General features: G+C 36.4%; 1 protein-coding gene across 5 annotated transcripts in view; it reads right to left on the reverse strand.

Annotated features, from left to right (window-relative positions):
• USP53 (ubiquitin specific peptidase 53) overlaps positions 1-27,743 on the reverse strand; it is a 42,259-nt gene that overhangs the window by 8,678 nt on the left and 5,838 nt on the right. For 3 of the 5 annotated variants that reach the window (XM_076337296.1, XM_076337298.1, XM_076337297.1), the window contains exons 2-15: positions 23,321-24,013; positions 20,826-20,918; positions 16,647-16,781; positions 14,947-15,060; positions 14,778-14,860; positions 14,351-14,456; positions 13,411-13,557; positions 12,749-12,898; positions 12,078-12,249; positions 10,949-11,098; positions 9,623-9,766; positions 8,652-9,378; positions 6,409-6,450; positions 5,156-5,226 (exon numbers count right to left, since the gene is read on the reverse strand). In XM_076337296.1, coding sequence (XP_076193411.1) covers positions 5,156-5,226; positions 6,409-6,450; positions 8,652-9,378; positions 9,623-9,766; positions 10,949-11,098; positions 12,078-12,249; positions 12,749-12,898; positions 13,411-13,557; positions 14,351-14,456; positions 14,778-14,860; positions 14,947-15,060; positions 16,647-16,781; positions 20,826-20,918; positions 23,321-23,464 — 2,278 coding nt within the window. In that variant the 5' untranslated portion in view covers positions 23,465-24,013. The remainder of the gene's footprint in view (positions 1-5,155; positions 5,227-6,408; positions 6,451-8,651; positions 9,379-9,622; positions 9,767-10,948; positions 11,099-12,077; positions 12,250-12,748; positions 12,899-13,410; positions 13,558-14,350; positions 14,457-14,777; positions 14,861-14,946; positions 15,061-16,646; positions 16,782-20,825; positions 20,919-23,320; positions 24,014-27,743) is intronic. The other 2 variants (XM_076337300.1, XM_076337299.1) reach the window with 2 other exon arrangements.

Here is a 27,743-nt window from a genome sequence, read left to right on the forward strand (position 1 = left end):
AATGATTCTAGATTTCGGTTGGAGTTGTCTCATGCTATTGAGCTGAATAATTATTAATGTGAAAACCTCTGGATTTGTAATATTACAAACACTGCTTTGCATTTGTTTTCAAAGGAAAGCAATTATTCATTTAAGGCATTGATTCCAAGTACATCCTTTTTTGAGATCACTGAACGGGCAGTTTTTAATACTGCATCTTAAATAGGAGGCCATCAAGCACTTGGCCAATTTTAATCACAGCGCTTACTCTACTGACAGGTTAGTTCAAGAATCAAGTGCTCTGAGCTTTGGAGGGGGGGTGGGAATCTAGAAAACAGGGCTTCTAGGATTTAATTCACAGAATCATGGAATAGTTTGGGTTGGAAGGGACCCCTAAAGGTCATCTAGTCCAACCCCCCTGCCGTGGGCAGGGACATCTTCAACTAGATCAGGTTGCTCAGAGCCCCGTCCAGCCTGACCTTGATTGTTTCCAGGGATGGGGCACCCACCACCTCTTCTGGGTGACCTGTGCCAGTGCTTCACCACCCTCAGTGTAAAACATTTCTTCCTTACATCTAGTCTAAATCTACCCCCCTTTAGTTTAAAGCCATTCCCCCTTCTCCTGTCGCAACAGGCCCTGCTAAAAAGTTTGTCCCCATCTTTCTTATAAGCCCCCTTTAAGTACTGATAGGCTGCACTAAGGTCTTCCCAAAGCCTTCTCCTCTCCAGGCTGAACAACCCCAACTCTCTCAGCCTTTCTTCATAGGAGAGGTGTTCCATCCCCCTGATCATTTTCGTGGCCCTCTTCTGGACCCGCTCCAACAGGTCCATGTCTTTCTTGTGCTGAGGGCTCCAGAGCTGGACGCAGTGCTCCAGGTGGGGTCTCACCAGAGCAGAGTAGAGGGGCAGAATCCCCTCCCTCGACCTGCTGGCCACGCTGCTTTGGATGCAGCCCAGGATACGGTTGGCCTTCTGGGCTGCGAGCACACATTGCTGGCTCATGTCCAGCTTTTCATCCACCAGTACCACCAAGTCCTTCTCGGCAGGGCTGCCCTCAATCCCTTCATCCCCCCGCCTGTATTGATAGTGGGGGTTGCCCCGACCCAGGTGCAGGACCTTGCACTTGGCCTTGTTGAACCTCATGAGGTTCACACGGGCCCACTTCTCAAGCTTGTCCAGGTCCCTCTGGATGGCATCCCGTCCCTCGGGCATGTCAACAATTTTATTTTTTTTTCTTCCCCCCCTTAACCCTCCCAACAGTAATGCCTTTTATTGAAATTGTCAGGAGTGGCAATTTCATGAAGACATCGGTGCCTTAGGAATCGGGGAGGGTTGTCATGAAAGCTACTAAAACCCCTTTATGATTGAAAATTATTATCAGTAGCTAGCACACAGACTGCTCTGAAAATCCATTAAAAAATTCTGTAGCCTTTTCAACTTCCAAGAATTATAGTCATCTTTCTTCAACTTGAAGAATGTGAGGTTGGAAATTTGGCCCTCACACTGTTCATGTCACATATTCGTTATAAGCAAAAAAAATTATAAGCAAAAAAAATTAGCCGCCACAGTTCATCAAGTTCAAACTCATAAACACTAACTCATTAATGTAAATTAAAGATACCATATCTGCTTACTTAATATCCACGTTTTGCTGCCAAAATTTGATCACACAAATTAGGGATTGGCCTTGTGGGACATTTGCTTCAGCACTACAGTTATCTACTGCTTACTACCAATGAAAGAAGCAGCTATTTGATCTGCATAACCACTGTGTGATCCAATGTTACTATCTTTATAATGCTCCAACAATAGGTTTATTTTTGTAAGTCAGGGACAGAATTCCTCAACTGCTGAACAGTAGCCTTATTCAGCTCCAGTTAAAAATGAGGAACTGGTAAAGCACAGTTACACAAGTGGTGGGCATAATTAGAAGTCCAACTTTATTTCCATAAGAAGTTTTCCACACAAAAAAAACACCCAGAGATATTTTTTCAAGTTGCCATGAGAGGCTAACAAAGATTTCTTACATTTCATTCGTCTCTCAGAAAGGACTGGACATTTCTTTCTTAGATTACTATTTTCTAGGAGTCCATTTGGTATTTACCCACCAATTCATGTCTTGTTCATAATATTCAGAGATATAACATAAGGTAATACAACTGATACCTGTAAATGACTACTATTGTCCTTGCTAAAGGTGTCCTGACACTTTTTAGACAACCAAAAAAGAGTCTAAATAAATCTTTAACCCCACATACATGTGAAATGATCAAATTCTTCAGATATCTTTTCAGTCCATTAATCACTTCCACTAAAAAGTATTATTTTCCAAAACATGCACACGTGAGAACTTCACACTTGATTTAGAATACATACATTTTTGTTATGAAACTATTCAAAAGTTAGTTACTGAATTAGAATAACTGAATAGATGGGATGTTATCATCAATGTTTTATGATAACTAAGGATCACCTGGAATCACTACACTTTTTTAAAGAAAACGTACGATGCATGTTGAAAGCTTTAAGCATACTTAAGTACAGTACGTGGTTCTCTCTGGAGAATACTCATTACTAAGCTCAAACATTGTTTGAACCCACCTATTTTCCATTCCGACAGTCCTTTATGCACTTTTCACTGGTGGTTTTTTTACTTTTTGCTATCCAAGTGTAGTGGGTTTTTTTTTCCCCACTGGTATGATAAGTATAGTATAGTACAGAACTAAAGCAGAATAAATGCCATGCAAAAACAGATCTTTGCATTCCATGCAACATCCATTTTGGGTTTGTTTTTTTTGTTGTCAAAATAAACAAACACCAAATTACTTCTCTTTCTACAACCAAAAAATAAATTGGAATAATGACAGAAAAGATAAAAGTGCTATGGCAAACCCCTCCCCCCAAATTTAAGTCTTAGAAGAAACTATACTATACATTATTTGAAAAGAAGTATGATATCTATAAAAATCAAACATTTCCTGGGGAAGTGGCCTAATATTTATTGTACCTCTTTGTACAAGCACCATTCCATTGTTCCAGCAACAGTAGATAATGATTTTGGCTGGCCTCATGCTGACCTATAATATTTATATGCCAAGGCATTTATCAACTTCATAAAAACCCAACAGACATATTAGTATGTAAAAGGAAGTACATTTCCTTATTACAAGTGTTTCTTCCTGATATTGCTTCATGTCTTCAAGGAAAAAAAAATGGTACCACAGTCCACCCAGCCATTTTTAAAAAAAAAATATTCCTTAGTAACCACCAAGAAAGCTCATGGAAATGCTTTTGGGGAAAACACAGGGAGTGAACAAAATTACCATGGTTTTTCTTTTTTTTTTTTTATTTTTTTTTTGGGGGGTGGGAGGGGAGCAGGGAAGGAACATGCAGAGTTGCTAAAAAAAAACACATTAAACTGAGAAATACGTTCTCAAAGCAGAATATAAGCAACAGAAATGGAGATTTACATTTAATCATTTCCATTGGATTAAAAACAAAGTACCGATTAAGGCCAGTAAAAATGAATTATACTGCATGTTTTATGCCAGCATAGAGTCATCCAAAAAAATCACAGAATCATCAAATGATAGAATGGTTTGGGCTGGAAGGGACCTTTAAAGATCATCCAAGTCCAACCCCCCTGCCATGGGCAGGGACACCTTCCACTAGACCAGGTTGCTCAAAGCCCCGTCCAATCTGGCCTTGACGCTTCCAGTGATGGAGCGCCCACAACTTCTCTGGGCAACCTGCTCCAGTGCCTCACCACCCTCATAGGGAAGAAATTCTTCCTTATGTCCAATCTAAATCTACCCTCTTTCAGTTGAAAACCGTTGCCCCTTGTCATGTCACTACAGGCCTTGGTAAAAATCACTAATACTGGTGAACAATGGTGTTTTCGGTTCTTGTACAGAGAACCTACACCAGCCAGAAGCAGTTACGCATTGGCCGCTTCCTGAGGAGGCAGTGATATATGACGTGCACAAGGACGGACAAACTGTTCTATCAAGCTATAAAGAAAATGCTTTGTAACAAAACACACCAGGAGAGGAGGACTGTGGCAAGAAGAATCATTGTATCCTGATTGTCTAACAATTTGTAAAGAAGCTGTGGCCTCCCAAAATACTTACATTTTCCACACCAAAATACCATATTTAAAATAGATCCAAGCGCTACAAAAAAAAAAAAAAATCACCTAGCCTGTTACTTTGGTGCTAGAGGTCATGTGAAACAACTGTTTGGGAGACATGTCATGCTTTTACATGACTCAGCGCACACAGCTGAGCACTGCCACTGCTGTCTGAAAGGAGATGCTAAGAACAGGTAAACTCCCACCGTCCATATTCATGCCCTAGCACAGAAGTAGGGAACTACTACTGCTGCTACTGTCGTAACACAAACAATTTTCTCCACGTGATGGTGGAGCACTGAAAAAAACCCAACCCCTCTATTTGGGAACCCATATATCATGGCAGATAGCTAGGAATCCATTTACACTGTACATTTGCTCTATAAGAAAGCAAAGAAACTGAATAAATGAAGGTGCTTTGTGGAACAGAATGCTTTAAATGCCCCTGAAAAAAGTGATACGGTTATTGAACCGCTGCTCCATCACATTTCCATCAAAATGTACCAAGAAGGGATATGAACACTTCCCACCTTTATCAATCAGTCTAACTCACTGAAAAGGTTAAAGACGTGAACAAGACCAAACTTGGAATTCACTGTGGAGGAAAAAAGAAAAGTGCTACAAAACAGATTTCTTTTGCCATTTTAAAAAGACAGAGTACGCAGGATATGATGAGTCAAGCAAGAGAGCTCTCTACTGAAAAAGGCAGATAAAAAACCCCAACATCATGGCCAAAACAGCCACAAATTCTATGCCAATTTTCTTCTAATCCACCTAAATACAGCCAACCTGATACACAAATTGTCTAACTTTGAAATATTTGGTTATTGCTTGTAAAAAAAAAAAGCAGTGATAAATTGTATATACATTTTTCAATTTTATGAAATATCATTACATTAACTTATGCAGCAAAATTATAAAATACAAAAGGCTAATCAGAAAAATGTTCATCTCTTGTGTGATATTAATAAGTTAGTATTGAAATTTTGGTACATCTACATTATTTTCAGAAAACTTCTTATTCTTCATACAAGTCAAAGTTCTTACCATAAAAGTTTCTGTTCTGCTGGGATACTGAATGTAACACGTCAGCTTTTTTGGTTGGCAAGTTCTGTTCGCTGTAAAAGAAGCATACATGTAATTTGAAGGCTTAAACTATTGATGTACGATCACAAACCTTATTGCCTGGAGTGTATACAAGCGTAAAAACTTTGCCTATGTGAAACTGACTTATCACTGTCACTTTTTTTTTTTTTTACTCACACACACACTATACAGAAGATCCATAAGATAGTAGGGGTGGCCCTTTAATACTTTTAACACAGCTCCCACACGTGACAGGCTGTGCTGATGCAGAGAAATTTCAGATTACCTGAATCCTTTAATATGGACAGACAAAAAAAATACACAGTTTGTGAGGCTGGTGTTCCCAGTTTGTTCTGGAGATTGGACGCCCACTCATCCCAGCCTTACTCTAGAGTACAACAGCAGGATGCCTAATAGGCAGCACATAAAAAGCAAATTTTCTCGATCTTAAGATCACATCAGCCTGCTTAATAAAGACAGCTGGTTCCCAAAATTATAAACAATAGAAAAATGATATGTCACCTGTGAGGAAGAACTACCAACTGCACTTTTTCTCACTGTAAACTAAAGAATTTCATAAAAATTTCAAAAATTGCTTATTAACAGAGATCACCAAGAAAGCGAGACAGTTTTGAATACCTGTTTTCTGTAGTAATTTTCAAATGGAACAGATACCACTGGTCACCTGATACAATTTATTTGTAGGTTTTACCTAGAATTGCCACTTTAGTGCAGCAGAAGTATACTACCCATGGGGTATACTATATGGTTTCCAATTTATCATCAGTATCACCCGTATCTGAAACAAATACATTTTTCAGTGCTAATAGTTTACACCCTGACTATTTTGAAGTTAAACATATAGCAGCATCTGACTATGACAAGCTTGTTTTCTAAAAATGCAAAAATCTCATCAGTATCAATACCTTAAGTATGTGTAACCTTTAGCTAACATTCTATCTTGTCCATTTTCCTAGTTTGACATTTTGCTATTCATTAATACTTTGTTGTGACAACAAACATCAGCCTTCTAAGTTGTGATGCCACTTAAGTCTTTCATTCATAGGGATTTTCATTTAAAAACTTTTTCTCAAACTGGAAGAAAACTGGAAGATTACAAACAGCAAACCCAAGAGGAAGAAAAAAAAAAAAAACAAGCCATCAGCAGATTTACTAAATCTTGGTGGTTTATTTAAGCAAAAAGCATGCCTTACCAATCCAGATAGGGAGCTGACAAACACCCTGCCAATTCCTTCCTTCTCCAAGAGTAAGGCAGGGAAGAAGATACACAGTGGCAATGTTTCAATTTAAAAAAAAAAAAAAAAAAAGGCTCTTGTTATTGAAAGGACAGGAAAACAAGGAAAATACTGAAAGAAACAGGAAGAATGGAGAAAGAACCTAACGGAAAACAAAACACTAAGTAATTTTTTTCCACCTTCTAAAAGAATTTAAGTAATGAATTTGTATTTTTTTGTTTTTATGAGACAAAGTCTGAACGGTTAGATGGGAACTAGTGAGTATTGCCAGTCAACTCTAATTACCAGTCATATAAAATCCTTCTGAAAGTCCCAGTAAGTCATTTGTATTTTGATAAAGTACGATTTTGTTTCTTTATTTGACAAATATTTAAACAACAGTGTAAGCAGATTCTTAATGAACTAAGTTGTTTTAAATTTATCATTTTCTCTCTCATAGAGAGACACATGCAACATTTGGGCATCCCATTACCTCTTGGGCATGTTTAGAAATGAGGCACGGTTATAACTGTAGAAATCACTGTTTGAGGCAACTGTAAACACTGAAAATATAAACATGGCTTGGAGTAGCTTTACACATATTTATATCAGTATCCAATAAAAAGCCCATCAGGTTTTTGTATAGTGGGGTTTTATACCGTTTGTTGGGAGGGGAAAGGCAGGAGGGAGGGAGGAAAAGAGGGGAGCAGATAAAAGCATGGGGTAAAAAGTGTTTTTTAATGGGAAGTAGACACCATAGTCATAATCTCCAGTTCAGAAAGTCCATAAAGCAGCCAAATACAATAGGCCAAAAGAATACCCTTACAAAATACCACTCTATCTGCTGTCGTCCTTCATAAACAACTGCTGGCTACTGGTATAGACTGAATGCATGTCAGATGAACCTTTGGCCCTATCCTGTCATGGCCATTTTTATGTCCTTATTTATGCTTCTATATGCAAAATAAAATAATACCCTAGGAAACTAAGAACTAAGCAAATGACTGATTTTGCTTTCTTGCAGTTCCAAAATAATCAGAGACATTTCAATTCATACAGAAGCTGTATTTTGTATGTTTTAAATAAAAAAATTGTTTTGATAACTTGCTACAATACTTTATGAAGTAAGTTTTAAAATTTTGCATCTCCGCTTACAGAAGTCAGAGCCTTTCGATTTCCTGGTATTTGCTACTCTCTTCCCCGTAAAATAACTTTTCATGAAAATATACGTCCAAAAATTTGCTCAAATCTAGCAATCATTTGTGACTAGTCTTGGTCTCACAACTGTGCTCTTCCACTTTATGGATATAAACAAGATTCGAGAGAAGAATGTATGGGTTCTAGTAGGAACTACGTTCCACATGCGGTTTTCTGTAGTGCGTGTCTTAAACTCTATGTGGAAGGTTGATAACTTTCTATTTCGCAGCACCACATAATCATTTAAGTTGGAAGGGACCTCTTCAGATCATCTAGTCCAACCCCCCTTGCTCAAGCAGGGTCAACTACAGCAGGCTGCCCAGGACCACGTCCAGTTGGGTTATGAGTATCTCCACAGACACTCCATGTCTCTGGGCAACGCACTTGTTACTAGCATGCATCAATTCTTAGTAAGTTTAATAAAATTTGGCTACTACCCACATTTTTGGCCAGTTTTAGTGATTTTACACTTTTCAGCAAAGATTTTCAAACAGGTCAATCAATTATCAAGTGATCAATATACGTCTGAGGTGTTCTAGAAAACTGAATTTCAGAACGATGACTAGTAGCAGTATACAGGATTCACCTATTGCCATTCCCACCTCCTTGTCAGGGGCCTGTCTGTACAACTGCCACAGATATGATTTATATAGACACTTGTATTCCATTACAGATGGCAGGTTACCCACAGCCTAAAAAACTTGTAACTAAAGATGTGTAGCAATTATTTCACATTAACACACCCTGGCCCTCAGCAGGGCTTAGCAGTTCTGGCTCAGCGCCATAATAATGTGGCTCAGTGCCTTCCAAACAGAACTAGTGTTGCAGCGTCAGAGTGAAGGTAAACTTAACACTTCATTGTCCGCACCCTTATTTCTAGATAGGTTGCCACAGACACTTGACCTCAAGCGTATGAAGTTCCAAAGCATGTTTTCTTGATTTTTTTGGAAGCAACACATGAACATTGGAACAACTTGTTTTTCTGTAAATACAATCTATGCAAGTTCTAACAGCATTAGCATTACCTGCAGGAAGCACTTTCTTTAACATTCTTGACATCTGCCAGATTGATTCCTTCAATAACAGGTGAGTCCGGATTTGCAGATCCATTGCTGATATGATCACTGCTTTCATATCCAGATTCTGTCCTCTGAATTTGCCAGTTATCACCATGCATTTTTCTCTCTGTAAATCCTTTGCTTTTTTCAGCATTCCCTTTTCCCTCCGAATCCAGTGAACTTCGACTTCCTGTATCCTGTTTTGTTTCATCTTCATATATAGTCATTAAACCTTTCTGGATTTGGTTCTCTTTTGGCCAATGGTTAAAGCTTCGCTCCTTTTCATGCTTAGATTTACTGTTCGGATTTGCCTTGTGCTTTGGGCTATGCTGCTTTTTCTCAGTCTCGCTGAAAATGCTGTCTACATTTAGCGTCTCTCGCATAGGTTTCCAACCTTTACTTCTGCTTCTGGTGATACTTCCTCTGTCCCTAGAGCCTTGACTGGTGTCTGTATCGTAGCCAGTGACACCATCAGTGCGGGTCCTGATCATTGGTTTCTCCCCAGCAGGAAAAGCTTCTGTTTTATTTGATCCAAGCACCTGTACAGAAAGCTTTGCTTGGTGAGGTGCATTGTCATGCTTATAGGGGCCTCTTCCCTGGCTGCTGTATATGCGCTGATCAGCACAGTGTCTAAGTCCATTTCCAACTGGAGGAGACCCCAACTTAACATTGGAACGGTCCTCCCCAATCAAATCTTATAAGAAGAAAAAGAAAAAAGCTCCATTAAAGTTTTCATTAATATTTAACTGGTATTGTTACAGTACTTACGTTTCTTACACTATCTCAACAGATTCAGCACATATTTCAGAATACTGAAAACTGGGAAACTCTAATCTTACAGTGTGTTCTCTTAAAGGGAGAAAAAAATCTGCACAGCTAGTATTGATGCTAAAAGCTATTTAACCCATTGATTCGCTGGTCGTATTTTTAAAATGTACCTCTTTGTCTCCCAGACTCTTTTCTTGGTCCTCTGTCTGCATCTTTTCGTAAAGATGAGAAGTTTTTCATATCAGCCACTTTCTGAGCACACTCTCTGGATATGTCCTTTAGCCTGTCCTTTTGATCGCTGTAACCTAACTTAGCTGCAAAAAATACTTCTTGTCAAAGATCATTACTAAAAAGTCATTCATCATCAAAACACACAAATATATTTATGTACCATAACATTTAGTTTTTAATATTAATACTACTTAAGAAGACTAATGAATTACATAACACAGATTAAGAAAATGAGCTGTATAGTACAGGTATAAATGGATAGGTATCTCCAAGGACTCCACTAAATGGAGCTAATGAAAGTAACCAAAACAGCATTATGTCAAGCATGTCTTACAAACACCTCTTACTTACTAAAATTGAATGCTCAAGCCATCTTCAAAGCATATACAATTTACATTAAATTTTATGAATTATACTGAAAAAATGAATCTAAGTTTAATCTTGTCTAAATGTGAATGTTTACTTTTAATAAAACAGTGGAGTCTGTTTATGAAAACAAATCCTTCTATTTCTGAAAAGGTAAATACTGACCATTTTTGAGTCATCGCTCCATCAAAAAAAGAGTTACCAAGCTTAGCATTCTCAGTTTTAAAAAGTCTAGAATTCAACTATAAAGACAGAAGAGAAACACATCTCAAGAGAAGGCAGCATCTCTCTGCCTGAGAAGTATGGAGAGTTCAGAACAAAGGTACTGACAAGTAATGCAGAAGTCACTGCCTCATATGACTTCTTACAGCTTGATTTGCTTGGAAGCCTAATGTACAGATAGAATGGATTTTTACTTTTTTTACTGTTCTTTCCAAACATAAGATAAAGTCCATTAATATACAGGACTACAAATAATGCAGCATTATCACAATACTGTTGAGGAACAGTGTTCCTCAAATAGCCAATGATCCACAGAGCCACACCATGTGCTCCGAAGTATCAATCAGCTTCAAGTTTCTAATGTTCTAACCGACAATATGATTGGAAGGCATGATGATGTTTGAGAAAGGGATCAAGTCCTCAAGAGCCACTTTAGTGCAGGAATAAGGGGTAATAAAAAAAATTTTGCATTTACAGTTCTCCAGAAAAGTTAACATTCCATGGCAGATATTACTTAAACATTAGTTGTTATTCAAAGATTCATTCAAGTCAATGGTGGAATTCTTCCTTTAGAAACAGTACCAGCCCAGAGGTTAGAACGTACCTGAAATGCTACCAACTGAAATATTTCATAAGACGACACATTTGGGTTTTTTTCGGGGGTGGGAAATACATACCTGGACCTCTACCACCACTAGCTTGAATATGGCTTCTACTGAATGCTGAATTATCTGGCTGAAGTTTTTTATTACTTCTTTGACTAATGGGGTCTCCAATTCCATTCTCTTTCATGAGGTCTGATTTAGGAGCAGAATGCTTTTCAAATCCTATCAAATAACATACCTATCTTTAGAAATGAAAGGCTTCCTAATTTAAAGTTTCCAATATCTAAATTAAAAAATAAGAAAAAAAACTTTTTAATTGCAGATTAAAAAAACCAAAAGAAAAACCTTACAAGAAAAACCACACCACATTTCAATATGCTAGGCAAATAAGGTTCTGTAATATTTTATATACTGCCATATTTACAGTGGCAGACTGTAATGGAATAGGGTCCTCAATTCTTTCTTCCCTGAAGCAGACTATATCCTATTGCTACTCATTATGTGAAGAGGAACATGTCAAATTCAATTGGTCTTTTATTTAATTTACTTGTATGTTATGTTTAGCGTTTAAAAAAAAAAAAAACAAAACACAAAACCAAGAACCAAAACCAAGACAGCAGTACAAACTACAGAACCAAAAGACTGGATTCTTACATATTGAGGCCTATGCTATATGAATCCCGGAGAAAAGCTTCCTGCAGCTCCTTCTGATTTTTCCCAAAGCTCTGAATTGTGCTCTGCGTGTTTGTGCGTGTATATACACAGATAACAAACACACATGCTCCTAATATCTCTCTGTATTTGTATGAAACTTTAAAGTATCTATTTATAGAATTTTTAAAGGTATTTTAAATGAATCTATACACACATAAGAACATCCGCATATACAGATATACTACAATTTTCTTCTGAAATTACTGGTTATGTGTAAAGTAGTTATTCTAGTAAAGTAGACTGTTCGAATCTACAATAGATCTTTTCTCCCCCATTATCCATGAGCCTCCATTTGTATTCCCTTATCAGACACAAAATAAACAGTTATATACACTAATCTCTTTTCTTTTGAGACCCTTCAGATAATTATTGATAAAAGTATTTAGGAACGAAGCAGCTAATCCATCACCTTCTCCTTTATAATCCCCATTTCAGAAATACAGTCGATACTGTTACTAAAAAAAGATATAAAATATATCTTAATTACCCAAGTCTTCCCCATTTCCTCCTGCTGCTTTGCATTGAGACCAGTGAATAATCTGCTTTGGAGCATCTTCTGGAGATACAGCTGTGCCATCTGGGTTAGCATAAAATAGCAACAATGGCTGAAAGTGACATCGAATGCACCTGGAGACCACATCTTTCCATTTTGTTCCGATCTAAGACAAACAACAAAACAAAACAAAACCCCATAACTTTATCAACAGCATTGAACCCATTATGGAAAGAATAATTTATTAAGCAACAGGTACCAAATGCCTAATTCCAAAGGCACAAAGGAACTAAGATTGAACATTTTGGTACATGAGTTTATGTAAATTGCAGCAAAAAGCCAGAAGCAGTATTACACGGGCTAACAACCAGAACATCAACACTAGGAACACAGCTGCCAGTAATTACGTCTTCTTTTTCATTAAAAGAAGTACCAAATCAACAGTAGACAAGTGCATTAACATTCTGAAACATTCGACATTTGGAAGGCAGAACTGTAAAGTAGTGAAGTCAATTCTAAAATTCAATTGTGAAAACCGATTTACAAAACTAAAGGTTTATTAAAATAGAGACATTTGTTTGACTCGTTTCAAGTTTGGTGTCAGAAGAATGCATTTTAGAAGAGTAAAGATCACTAAATTTGGTAGCAGTAAAAACAGTATTTACCTCTTTTACATTAGCGTCATCAAACAGTACCCATTTGCAACTCTTGGTGTGAAAGGCAAAGGCACAGTAGTGTCGGCTTGTGTAGCAAATCATTCCCACAAGAAAAAGTTCACTGTTTTTGGCATTTTCATCTGTAACCCTATAAAACAGCTGTAAAAATTGTTATATATTTTAAAATGTGTAAAACATTTAGCCTCAATTTCCAGACCTACTACTGGCATTTCACCAAGGCAATGGGTATTAAATATCCTGTTGCATTATACAATTTTTCATTAAAATAAATAATAATTTTTGCACTTATTAGGTCTATTTTAACATTTATTTTTGCATAGTTGAAAGGGTAAAACAATAATGCTCTGGAATAATTCCACAAATTCCAAACTGAACGTGATATTCCTAGATTTTCAACTAGGAATTCACCTACATTCATCTTTGTACTTAGGCACAAGACCAACACTTCTGATGGGACTTCTTCCTCTCACAGAAACTACATCAACCAGCACATTATAAAGAACGGTAAAAGCAGACATAAACTTTGAAGCTAAATTGTACTTTTTTAAAAATACATATATATTTTTATATTTTGTATATATTTACATAAACATAAAATACATGTAAAATGAATTCTAGAATAAGCAAATAGTAAGTTTGAGGTCAGATACCCCAGGAAGATGAAGTTGCGTTGCCAGATTCCGCATAACCTCTTCTGTCAGGTCAGAGTGTTCTGAATCCCAGACTAAACCGATTGTCACAATCTCGGGACAATTCATAAGAACACGACGAATTTTGATTTTTTGACCACAGTTACTCTAGAAAAAAAAGTGATGGAAGGGAAAACAGAGATGTTTAAAAAATGGAAGTCCAAAGTTGAGTTACTAGACAAGAAATAGTGCAACAGAACAACTCTGCAACTTCTTCTAATTCTCAAATTTAATTATGATGTTTGTTTCTAACAATTTAAGGATAAAATTCTTCATCACAAAAACACTCTGATGAAGACTACAGCTAAACTTCTACATCCAGTCACCACCTTAAAACAGAAATCTCTGAAAACATCCAAGTCACCATCACAACTTCTCTTTTGCTGTCCCTCCATTTCATCATTTAAGCTTAGGTCTGTATGTTCTTGTGTACTTTTCAGTGGTTCCTAAATTAACAGTATTTACACAGAACCATTAAGGAAGTGAGGAATTAAGTAGAACAAGCTAAAAGAGACTATTTTTGTCAACAGAAGCACAAAATTACTCCAGTAGAAGACAATGGTGCCAAGCTGTCAATATATATGAACTAAAGCAGCTTCACTCAGAAAATACACCTGTTCCAACTAATCAAAACCACCTAGCTCTATGTTGAACATGAAGTGAAAAAGAAAACACGGACCTAAACTCGACTTTCTAAACAGGCCACTTGCACCTACAATATCACGTTCATCTATAATTGGAGCAATAAAATATAAATTTAAGGGCTTTTTTTACCCTAAGCTGCACTGCACTGAAGCGGCCACATGTAATCCTGCTTCTAGGGGAATACTTTACCCCGATTTAATATCCTAAACAGCTCTCCCTTGTATCTTAAAGTTATGCAACGTCTTTCTTTACTTACAGGACACTTTCTGTAGTCACCAGTAGTATTTGCTGCCTGCAGCAATTCTGCAAACATTTCCGGCTTGAGACGTTCATGCCTCTCCATCATTCTTTCTACTTCATTACTGTAAAAAATTAAATGGAAATAACTGTGGATCTCCCATCTTAAGAGTTAACAGATTTCAGTCAACTCTCAATTAACTATATCTTATGACTAAAAAGAAAAGATACAGAGGTAAAACGGTAGCAATACATACTTTTTGTCAAGCTCTCTCTACATCTTGCTTTTGAAATCCAAGTGTTACTTTTGGACAGTATCTCAAAAACACATTTTAACAAAGGAACACACATTCATTTTTAACACTTACAGCATTTCTCTGGCATGCTTTTCTTATTACTGGAGGGGTGTATATGGAAAAATGAGATACAAGAATAAAAGCTCTTACCACAGGGCTGTGGTAGAAATATAACGCACAAATTCCGTAAAAGGCAACGGGTCTGATGATGCTCCACAACTGCGACATACACACTACAAAAATAAAAATACTTTTGTTTTTATTTACTCAGGACAGTGGAAACAAATTATTTATTAAAGCAATCAAATAAAGGTCTGACCTGTTCATACAGTGTCATAGCAAACTTCTGATGAGAAATACAGGATTTTGAAGTGCACATATCTGTTTCACTGTTTGGCACTAGGTGAAAATGAATCCTCTCAAGGATATTTTCCTAAATAGAAATATTAATGTAAATATAAACTGAAGAAGTCAGAATATATGAGCAACATTACAGTTTAATAGTCCAACTAATCCCCTTGGCTCCAAATAGTCCACCTACAATTTTAGAGTGTACTTAATTCCGTCCCTATTCACAACCCAGTGGATGGGAATTGTCTTCATATCAACACTTCCAAACATTAACAAAACAGCATTAGACAACAGTTACCCAACTGCTCTTCCAGACAGCATTCTCCTTTGAAGGAAGTGAATCTTCAAGAAAAATTAAAAAAGCTGTTCTTACAGTAAGACATGATATTAACGTCATTGCATGCAATGACTGAAATATTTTTTTGGATCAGGCCTCTGTCTCAGTTCTTCTTCACACCTTTATGTTTTTCTCTGCATATCAATCTGATTATCTGATCACGTTTAGCACATGCACCAACACAAGTACCATTGACAGAAGCATGGAAAAAGCTCATAAATAGCACATGCCTGATCCCATCCCAAGTCTCACTTTTCAACCTTAAAGAAAGGAAAAAAAAAAAAAAGATTGTCATCAGTTTGGCCCCTGAATCAGCATGGGCATTTTTTACTCTTTTGCCAAAAATACCAGAGGTAATGGGAAGAAGTGAATCTATTCAGGTAGATCATTCAGACAGCTGATTACTTCAGGGGTCCAAGTGCATTTGGATTAGATGAAGCAGTAAAGAGACATTCTCTTTCATGACTGCAATCCATTAACCTGACTGCAAGATCTCAAACAGCCACTTTCAGAGTCCTCCACTGGATTTTCCTATGTACGTGAAAATGCATCTGGCAGGTAGGTATTCAATTGTGGATACTTCCAAAGGATGTCCAAAGCTGAAAGTAATCAAAGCAGCAACCATATTTTCTGTCCCTCAAATTAGTGTCTGAAGGTTAATACTGATTTTTTTTTTTTCTTTCTTTCCAATTTTCATTGCCTTCTTAGGACTTCTTAGAAAGGCTTCTTTACCAGTGTTCTATGCGATCTTGAGTCATCTTTTATGGCTACAGTAATGGCTCATGTTTTTCAATGAGACACTTCATAAAAGCATAAAGTAATTGCAGCAGGAGTCAAGACCTTCAAGTATTCGTTCACTCTTGGATAAGAAAATGGAAATCTCTTCTGCAGAAGACTTCAGTAATGAGCTGGCTATTTGTAACGGAACATATTTCAATAGCTGATGAGAGAATACTTGGAGGAACAGACTATATATTCAAATCCGTAGGTGCCTCTTCTCCCGAGAGATAACCCTTCTCTCCATCCAAAAAATTTTGGGAGTGACTGAGAGTGCATCATCCTCACCCACCTCCTGTAGTAACAATGTTTCGTGTATCCCTCTGCCCGAGCTACAGAGCAAGGGAAGAAAGTACAGAGCCAATGCAAGATTACTCCATCCCACGTTACCAGACGCTCACTCCATGTGTCTGTTCCCCTAAACTGGCATAAAAGAAGGTCAGTAGTATTATGTCACTTGTATCCCACCTGTGAGCCTGGAGCTACTAAAACAGGCCAGCTTGATATCCACAAAGCTAACGTAATTCTACTCAACTATCACAAAGAATACTTACAAAGCATTCTGCTGCATCATCCATGAATCCAAGCTGGAAACGCTGTTCATCCTTAAAACTTTCTGCCAGGGCGTGTCTCATATTATCCGATGGGAGCGCTTTTTCTCGACTGTGTTGAAACTGTGAAAATATTGCCTAGGAAGAAATACAATTACTTAGCTTCATTAGCCACTTGACTAGACACTGTGGTTCTACACAAATACATCAGTTCTTATGTAGCATGCCTAAACAGCAAACATAAAACGTTTATAAAGCTATGCAACTTTAGAAATTACTGTTTTCTCTTAAAGTTACTTAGGTTCCGTGTTCTGTTACTCATTTCATTATAAGAAGTTATGCTACCAAACTGAACTTTGACCCAGCAGGAAAACACAGAAGTATATAAAAATGCAAGTGATTGACTTTAGCTCCCAGAAGCAACACAAGCCCTGGCCTGTAATTACGCAGCTTTTTTAATTTGGCCACTGGAACAGCGGTTCATGCATACGTATCTCACCTTTACAGATGGTGTGTATTTCTCAGGGCATAATGTAATACCACTCAGGTTAGTTTAACACCCATCATTCATTAAATAATGTAACACTTACATTACTACTTCAGATAGGAATGTATCTTTATTAAGATTATGGCTGTGGAAAAAACTCCCAATTAGATAGAATGCTGATAATCCTTGCTATTAAATCAGCTCTCTGCTGAACCAGTGGACACAACACAAGAGAACAGGTCGATATCCGCAGTTCCAGAACATGAGAATAAATTGCACTTGATTTTTTTTTCTTCATTTCCCAGAAGAGATAGTTGGCTACTACTTTTCTTTTTGGCAGAGATACGTATGCAAGTGACCTCATCATTTAGCAAGTAAGGGAGGTTGATTTTGAAAGAACTAAAAGTTAAAAGCTATTAAATGAATGAGAAAACATTTGCAGGTATTAAAGGGTGTATTGAACTGTCAAGAATTCTAAGTCAAACTTCAGAGAAAAATGAAGAGAATCAAGACAAAGCAAATCAGGAGAAGCCATGTAAAATATAAATAAGAATATGCATTCTTCACATAGGCCTCCTATGGTTAAAAAAAAATCTGTTGGATGGAAGGCCAACAAGATACAACAGATAAGCAAAGTTTCAGTGCTAACAGAAAGTAGTGTTTTAACCATGATGCATTCCAGGGTAAGTGCCTGTCAAATATTTAAACTTCCCTCTCATAACAAAAAGCATGAACTACTGATAAAAATTAGTCAATAGCTCAATGTAAACATTCAAAATTAAGTTTTTAACAAATCTAGTAATACAAGCTAACTCTGCTTTGAAAACATTTATCACTGCTCATTTTGACTGCTAGGTCATTTTTGTTATGCAACAGAGCCTTACACTGCCAGCTAAAAAAAAAGTACAGATAAGCAGTTATGCAGATATGTATGCTCATTTTAGTGGCCTGCATAGTCAAAGTCCCACCCCAGTGTTATGCAGAGAAGAAAAGAGCATACTTAACTCTCAGAACACCACCAAAAGAAAAAGATAATGGATTGAACTGAAGTAAACCAGAATTTATTTGCTATGCTTTTAGTTTATAGGAGAGGCTGATATAGATAAAATATCCTTGTTCATTGGTGAATGAGAAGGGTTAAAATAGCCCAAGACCACCAGAAAAAAAAAAAAAAAGCCCCAAAACCCAACCCAAGTCACAAACAAGTTACTGAAATGCATCCTCATCCAGCATACACACTGCATGAAAATCAAAATGCCCCAGGTTCTGAACACAGAACAAACAGAATCACTCAACCAGTATCTCTAAGAAGCCAAGGAAGCAAAACAAGTAGTGTACATAATGACTGAGGAGAGATAACTTCCAAATGAGTTAACCACAATGTTCTGAGTTCGGTACTGAGGCTACTGGTCATGGAGTTATAAAGATCACAACTATACTGTTAAAACAATAACTAATTCCACTCTAACCAATTTCAGAACAGGCAGCAATATTACTTCTTACTGGTATTCTTGGGAACGTATCAAAATAGGAAGACATGACAGTCCAGGCAAGGCAAAATATTCAGGTACAATAAGCCATTTAGATAAATTGCACAAGAAGAGGCATCATGGGAGTAATCAATCCCTCAAAAATAGATAGTTGAAAGAATAAATAAAATTTCAAGGCCTAAATTACAGCAGCCTTATGAAGCAGCTGAAGCTAGTGTATTGCTTTGGAAGGTGACTTGAAGTGATGCAAAACCTATCTTACTTTGTAGTGGAGCCCCAAAAACTACAGGAAAAAAGAGGGTATTAAGGTACAGCAAGTGGTATGTTTAGCTTAAAAAAAAAAAGCACCTGGTCTTCACAAGTGCACCATTAGAATGGAATGATTCATTACTTACAGGTTCAATTGCATACCATGAGCACTACCTTCTTCATGTTTCTGAGCACACTGAAACTGCTATATTATTTTTACTATGATTCCAGCGATATGATTAGTCATTAAGAGTACGTAGTGTAACACATACATTCCAGCAATTGTCACCTTTCAATCCCTCTTCATTTCTTAAAGACTGTTCCAGTGCAGCATTGAACAAGACACTATATGACCAGAACTTCACATGTAATATGGGTCAAATCAAAAGGAAAAGGCCATAAAGTTTACTCTATATTATGACATCAGATATGAACATGAATCCCTATACACACAAAATTCCAGGAAACTAAAGCTATCATCCCAAGACAGACACAAGATTTTATCTGAAAACACAGATACGTCTGAGTTATGGTCTGGACTTCATGTACTAACAAGATCAAGTATCCAGCACACAGAAGAACATGATGTGCATCAAGACACTGGTGAAACAAAAAGTCCCAACAAGTTCTGTAGAGCCAAGAGCTTGTAAAAAGGTTGGAATAAAAGCCTCAGGAAGTTAGTGTCAATACGTGTAGTCTCAACCTACTTCAACTTGTTGGCTTTTTAAAATTAACCATTTTAACCAAAGAAATAAAATGGCATCTTTTAGAAAAAACTATGTTTGGAAAAAGACAGAGACACATTCAAAACCAGCTGTACCATACTGCAATCATGATAAACACTAAAAACAGCTGAAAAAACCCTACACGGTATGTAAATTATACACCTCCTGAAAGATTAAATAAATGTCATTGCAAACAGTTCTTGCCTAAAACGCTTATTCAGTAACAAGGTTTGGTCTGTGAAGCTCCCTGAGAATAAACTCTAAAATACTTGGCTTATCCTTGCTTACAATTTAGCATCGCCAAAAAACACTTCGTCAATGAACTACATTTTCAAACAGTGTTGTCCCTTTCAGCTCCCTGCAGATGAGTGATTCCCAGTTCTGTGTATCACTATATCTACTACCATATTTGACTATACATTCTACAGTTCTGTATTAGAATCCCATAAGTGTCTTTATTGTCAAATTGCAGTAAGAGTAGGAAGTGCATACTAGTAAAAAAAAAAAAACAACCCGATACCTTTTTTCATTGGGATTTTTATCCCAATGAAATAGAGATATCATGCTTACAGCTATTTCCCTAGTAACAGCAGGCAGCCAAATACCAGCACAGCAAGAGCAATAAGAACCTAACAGAATTCGCTATGTTTACAGACTTCAGATGAGTTACAAAACTGTTTGAAGCGCAAGTTTTATGTGCTAGTTAAGATATGCAGATCTGACTTACTTCAAACACTAAAAAGTTACCAGCTTTCATTAGTTTTCCAGTACCACTACCTGCCTTTCATTACTTACAAACTGAACAATTAAGTTCTGCACCATTACCATCAACTACTGAGTAAAAAAAGAATCTTGAGACCTTATCAGACAGCAATATAGTTATTGTAAAAGAACTATATTCAAACATTACAGGAAAGAACAAAAGCATATGCATGCAAATAGAAGAAAAAAATCTCTGAGAGGCTAGCTAGAAATTTTCAAATAAGTTATACTGTCTTTTAATAGACAAAAGTTTTATGTTTAAGCAGACTGTAAAATTTGTGTACTGTAAAATTTCTTCTTTAAACACAAGAAAATATTTCTGTTACAAATGTCCTTAAATCTAAATTGTTTCTTTACACAAGAATGAGTCACCCAGACATATGTATGATAGGGACATAAATTAGTAAAAATTAGTTAAATTATTTTTCCCACATTTTGAAAGATGATTCTTCCAAAAATTGTTGTTTACCTTTAAAGCACAAAATATGCACGCATCTCCCTGACACACATGTCCAGTTAAACCTCTTAAACTTCGTCGAAATATGTCAAGTTGCCATAATACCTATAAAAACAAAGTTTCACAGAAAACAAGTAATGAGTTCTGAAGGTTCTACGTTTAACACAACAACATACAGTAATTTTCATTTTTTTTTAATTTCACATAACATGTACAACTTGAGCACCAACATTGCTACAAGAATTATGGTCCTTTCCCATTAGTTTGGTAAATTGTGGAGATGAAAGTGGAAGGTTCACATTCACCACTTATAACATTTAGATCTCCTTTTTAAACTTTTTGAAACAATGGCAAACAATGTACTTTGTGTGGAAAAAGAGCTGAAGTACTCTTAAGGAAACAAGCACCAAGCTAAACTGTGTACAGAGATTGTAATAGTCGTCTTCTGGCTTTACATAAGAAGGCGGCAGCTATAGGGTTTACTTTATTTCTCTTTCCCTCTCCTCGCTTCCGTGCTTTCTTTAAAAAAAAAAAAAAGATGGAAACATGGAAACTGAATTGCTAGGTAAAATGCAAGCATCATTTCAGGTTAAGTCTATACTACATTCTTATGGTCTCTTACTAAAATAGTTGCTGAAATACATTTGTTTTTCCCCAGATCAAAATAATCCTCCTGCTTAATCAGGTACGTTTCTACCTTTTATTTGTGTAACTACTCTATATAAAGGTAACGTCAGCTTGGCTACACTATGCTGCTTTCAGTATCTAACATCTTAGGTACACAATCAGTGCGGTAGTTCAGAAAGTTGCCCATTAAAAAAAAAAACCAACCCAAAAATGAGTTCTCAAGAGGCACAGTAACACAACAGCTGCAAATCCAGAAAAAAATAATCCTATCTAGAAATATAAAAGCTAAAATGAATCAGAATGCATTTGAAAATGAATGTCCGAACCTCAGTTCTGAAGGTTGAACAGAGGTTAAAAGAAGAGAAAAGAAAGGAACACATTCCTCCTTGTAAAAGGGCAGTCACTGATCATCAACCACGGTTTGATAAACAGCAGTAGGTTGTGAAGTAGTAGGATTGTCTGAAACTATAACTAAAAATGACTTAGGGTTTAATTTTAGGGCACCCTAAGGGAAAACAGCAAAACTGCAAGAGAATATAGGTCATGCTGTTCCCATTGAATGTAAAACAGCAAACTCATTCTACTAAATCTATTGTATGTTTTTATTTTGAACATATTTAGATACCATACACACCACATAGATATATCTCTCGTATCTCCTATGTTTAAATCCATACAATTTTTAAGGCTTACAGGTTTTTTTTAGGAAGTCTACACATCCATTAAGCCCTCTGCCAGTTTGGTAAATAATTCTGTACAATTTGAAAATGATCGGGTCCAAAATCTCAGCATTACAAAAAAATACATTGTTTTGCTCTTCATTTGCACAGCCTAGAAATTTGTTGCTGTTAATTTCTAGATTTAAAAAGACTATAGTATAAACTAAACTGTGCCTGGTATTCTAACTTGCAGACAATGTGGAAAGGCTAGCACTGCTCTGCCACAGAATTAAGTAGATCCCCATATTCCCTGTCATAAGTAGGCTTGTAAAAGCTCAATTTTTTATCACGCTAATATCACTGTACTATTGAACTACTCTTGAGAGATCTAAAGAGCCAACATTTTTTCAATTACAGCTCATGGAAAAACAGAACAGTGTGTAGGTAAACACATGCAAGAAGCTGGTCAGCAATACATATGCATATAAACAGTAAAAAGAAATCTAAGTCATATTTCTTTGGTATCAAGTGTATCTCCTACTCTAATTCCACAAATCTTTCCTAATATTAAAATCAAAGCTTTCAACTATATGTGCATCTTCTGATATGCCCCAGTACCACAGACTCATGTGTTAATTCTGAGAAAATGGTATTTTAATAAACATAGTGTCCTATTCAATACACAGAGTACCAGTTGCCCCACATTAAAAAGTGTCTTGTAAATTTTGCCAAGTAATAAAACTGCTATGTTTGACAGAAACATTAGTTTTACAATTCAAGCAGCAAGTTTTCAAGTTATGAGTCATAAGATTCCACATACAAAAGGAAAGTTTTTCTGATATTCTTAATGCATGCAAACAAAATAACATGCTGTCATTTTTTTCAAAATTAAATATTTAATACTCTCAATCAATTCTTTACAATGAAATGCTAAATAAAATTACTTCCAGAGTTGTCTTTTTCCTACGATCGCCTTTTCGGTTTTTTTTTAGGAAAGCCCATTCCAAAAAGACATGCTATTCTGTCTTACGGGGAATCATTAAGAAGTTTAACTGAGAACTGAATTTAACACCATTGAAAAACATGCTGTATTTTTCTGTAAAATACACGTACTGCAATACAAATGGTAAAAACAGCACTGCCAAGAGAACACTTCCCCTACCATGACCAGCTAAGCTGCTACAAAACCAGAACTGTTTAATAAATTAAGTTTTTTCTTACCTGAACAGCACTATTAAGAAAGCAGCTGTTTTGTCCTGGTTCGTTTAATAAGCCTTTTGTAGGGGCCAGGGACAGTATACTTCCAGGCTGATAAACTTTTCCAAGGTTACCCCCAGGTTTTCTTAAGAATTTCACCCATGCCATTGTTTTTTAGACTTTATAATTGCAATATTTATGCTTAAATATTTAAGGATATGATGGGTGCAAGGCAAAGAAGAAGGTCCTAAGAGAATTCCTTTGAAGTCATGGCATTCCATTCAACTCTGTGCAACAGTAACCATTCATGGATTTAAGTCCATTTTCCATGAGCAGCTGTCAGCCATCTCTCAGGATCAGTCACTCAGTTAAAATACAGCTATACAAAGTTTTTAACTCTCAGACTTTAAAAAAAAAAAAAAAGGTGTCCAGTTAAGGTTAAAATATGTTAAAAAGTTATTACAATAAAAGTTCCTATTGAGCAAGTTGCACGGTAACTGACTTCTCCTTCCAGGGATATCAATGAAGTATTACTATAAATCATTAGTTGTATTATATTGCAAGTTTATATATATGACAAAAATGGAAAGTTCCTGACAGGCGTTATACTCCTGTTCTCTCATTTTGTTCCATCTTCTTTTTACTTTTAACTGTGACCCATGAAATATGTTCCAGTTCAGAAGACTCCATGTTTACTTCATTCTCTTTCCAGTGAATCTGAAATAGGAAAAAAACAGAAAATATAAAAATAGCACTTTTCAAACTGTTAAAGACCTTCTAAATCAGAAAAGAGATCATGTCCAAAACAACCTCTTAATCTAAAGGCAGATGCAATAACCAGGGAAGAGGAGGAGAAACAATCGCCCCCTAAAAGTTGTTTTTAAGGCAGAAAAATTATTTTATCTGTCATAAGCTATTATCTTCTAATGTATTATACACCTCTAAAGACCACAATAAAATTACTGTAAAAGGTTCTGCTAACAATATGCAACAGCTCATAAAGACCACAGAACACGAGTTATTCTAACTTTGAATCTCCAAGATTACCAAGAAATAAATATTTTTAGTCAACACTTGAAAGCCTAAGATGGTTTTGATTTCAATAACCCAGCAAATCACATGAACTGATACGTATTTCTACGTCTTAAGATTACTGAGATGTTTTAGATGGATTCTCAGCTAGTACTCAGCTTTCAAAATTTTTTACTACCTAGTGAACACTACATAAATGTCATTAACCTAGTTGTGTTCTTAAAGCATCCAGAAAAAACACAGCTAGTAGCACAGCAAGAACATTCCAGTAGCTGCCCCAATAACTGATTCCAAGATTTTCAAATTCCAACAATAAGAGCTGTTTCTCTCATTGTTGACGGTACATATTTAAGGTTAAATGACTCATCATCCAGAACATCACCACAGGCACATGTAAAGCCCATGCAGTGATCATCTCACAACAATGGCCTGTTCAATCAGTTTGGCATTACTACATCATCCACATAAACATTTGAAGTAACGGCACACAACAGAATAAACTGAAATATACCAAAGCGATTAAGGCTGCATATTTGGGAAAGACAAAAAAAAAAAAAGGGGGGTGGGTGTGTGTGCGAAATCTGGGCTTCACATTAGAACTAAGATATTCACCCTAGATTTTACAAGCATGTGAGATACTAAAGACATAACAGTATACTTCAAAACTTGCAGCCTTCTCACTACAATTTTTTCCACTGTGCAAGCCTTTCAAGATTGGTGAGTAGCATTAAAAAAAAATAAATTTTGTAGCTGGAACACTGTCTAAATTGGAAGATAACTTTCCCCAGCTCAGAACAACCAACACCACATTCATGTCAAACAGTTCTACAGCTCTCAAATATTGTACAGCTGGGATACCACAGAAACAAATCACATGACTTTCAAAAATACCTGCAGGAAGTCTTGCACCCCTAAAACCATTCCCCTTTATTTGAAAGAAACATTGGTACTTGCTTGTATTACTGAAAAAATCAATAACTGGAACCTAACCAAAAGTCCCTTTTGCCCCATGCATAATCAGATGGGCTTTGTTTGCTTACTGATGTTACTGTATCTCACCCATAAGTAATCTGGTTTAATAATACTGGAAATAGTAAGTGTGATTTGTGACAGCACTGAGCAAGGAGTCTGAAATCTAACTGGAAACTGACCTTAACAGAATATCATGTGGTAACTTTGTTTTATTTGTGTTCATTTCAATAAACCCAGAAAGGGGAAAAAAAAAGAAAAAGATGTAGCAAGTAACTGGAAATGTGTATCAGTTTAAGATATTATTAGAACCTTAAATTAATTAAAAGGAGTATCAACTTCATTCCTCCCCCCCCCCCCCCAAAGTCAAAGTGCTCCGCAGCGTAACAGCTATTCTTCTACAAAGGACCAAACTCTAAGAAAACAGGGACAGAGGTGAAGGTAAAACAAAGTTAACACAAAAAAAAGATTAAAGATTCTCTGAAGTCAGGTATGCAGAAGTGATAACATGATCTGTACAGAGCAATTAAAGGAAAAAAAATATTTTTAACAAGTGTTTTCATTAGAAAGTTTCAGCACAGTACATAAATAGAAAATAATGAATCGCTACAGTAAAGATGAATAAAGAGGAGTCAAGGAAAAAAATCTAAGGTGTATAGCTGTTTATAATCAGCTACATATATATGCACACATATACAAAAAATACATACACATACATATATTCAAGAAGCCAGTATCACACATCAAAAGCGCTTAGTAATATGAAGCATCATTTGGCCCAAAGTCTCCTGCTACCACAGGGAACCGTAACTTTTAATTCATAAAAAAAAAGTTATAACTATGATTTAATAAATAAATAAATAAAAACCCAGAAGAATCTTACATTCAACTCTTTCAACCATCAAATACTTTCTACTGATTTAGTATTTCTATATCCATACTGAAAAACTGACCTAATACATTTTTGTCACAAAAAGAGCTTGCTCCTTGACATACCAGAGAAGCTTCCTGAGCACGCATTTTCCTGGCAATACAGAGTTCTTAATTCCACTTTATGTAATTTCCCATATGGAGAATTACGTATGGTTTTCTCCACCCTCCTGCTGCTGTCCCAGAAGACAAAACTGAGTTAAGAGGAACAATTTCTGGTAATCAGCAATATCAAACTGGGTGCACTGAAGGGGAAAAAACAGAAAAGAGACTGGACTGGGACCCGTACAGATGGCCTGTGGTAGCCATAAAGGTGTAAAATCTATGTGCGCTCCAATGCATGCTTGAGACGTCCCTCATTGCGTTCCTACCTTTGAGTAGACAGGAGCAACAGGATCAATACAGTTCTGACCCAGAAACACCAGGCTTGCTATCAGGGTCTCCCAACCTAAAACAAATTCCCTACTGAATACACTACACCTCTCATCTCCAAAACTGCTCATAGAGTGGTACCCCACCAACAGTGGTGATTCAGCCAGCCTGTTCCCTGCTGTCTACATTTCAATGTAAAGATTGCTCAGCATATAGCAGCCAAAATAAGGGAAGGAAATAGATGGAAAGTAAGGTAGACTGTATGCCAATGATAAAATACAGAGGTTACTGGGAAAAGACGTGTTTCTGGTATCTAAGCTTCATTTGGAAACAGATCTCACATATTCAACTGTGAGGCTGGACTACAGTTGGTTATTTAAAGAAATCCATGGATAGACAAGAATGGCAGGATTCATTTCCAGCCAAAAAAAGACAAAAGTTGAATCCTTGCTTCCCAAGTAAGTTATTTTCTCATCTGAAGTAAGTGTAATGATAGACCCAAAGTCATGTTAAATTTGGGAAACATTTGTGGTTTCTTTCTTTAAATAAAAGGGGAGATAGCTACTACAAACAGATCTGTGAAACTGACCCCTAAGACCAACAGACAAAAATTATAAAACATTCAGAAAAATTTCACCTCTGTAGTTCTCATTTTCAGCCTTGGGACTTAGTTATATTAAGTCACAAGGGTAGAAGAGATTCCATTAACTGTTATGTTTCTTTCTTATCATACTTTCTAGCACAATTTCCCCATGTTTCTGAACAACAGATTTATGCATGGATATGGGGGCATAGAACCTCTGAATTTACCTAGTCTGGATTTTAACTGCTAAGAAATACACATGCTGTTTTGGAAACAAGAGTTCTTCCAGAAAAATTTAAGACAAAGAGCATTAATTCACTAAAAACTTCTAGGAAGTCATTTTGTCTTGCATTTCAGGGATGCCCTAGAACAGACATCCCATGCACTAAGCATTTAGCTGTTGCGCTGGGTTTCAGAAAAGTTATAATGATTCACTGCAAGAATTTAATAAAAAATGGTTCTATGTTACTGTCACATTACATTAAGATGTTTGCTCTTTAATTTCACATCCACAAAGTTGTGAATACAAACAATTTCAATTATCACACCAGGTAAGTGCAC

This window comes from Aptenodytes patagonicus, chromosome 4 (assembly GCF_965638725.1).
Source record: "Aptenodytes patagonicus chromosome 4, bAptPat1.pri.cur, whole genome shotgun sequence".
Classification (NCBI taxonomy): domain Eukaryota; kingdom Metazoa; phylum Chordata; class Aves; order Sphenisciformes; family Spheniscidae; genus Aptenodytes; species Aptenodytes patagonicus.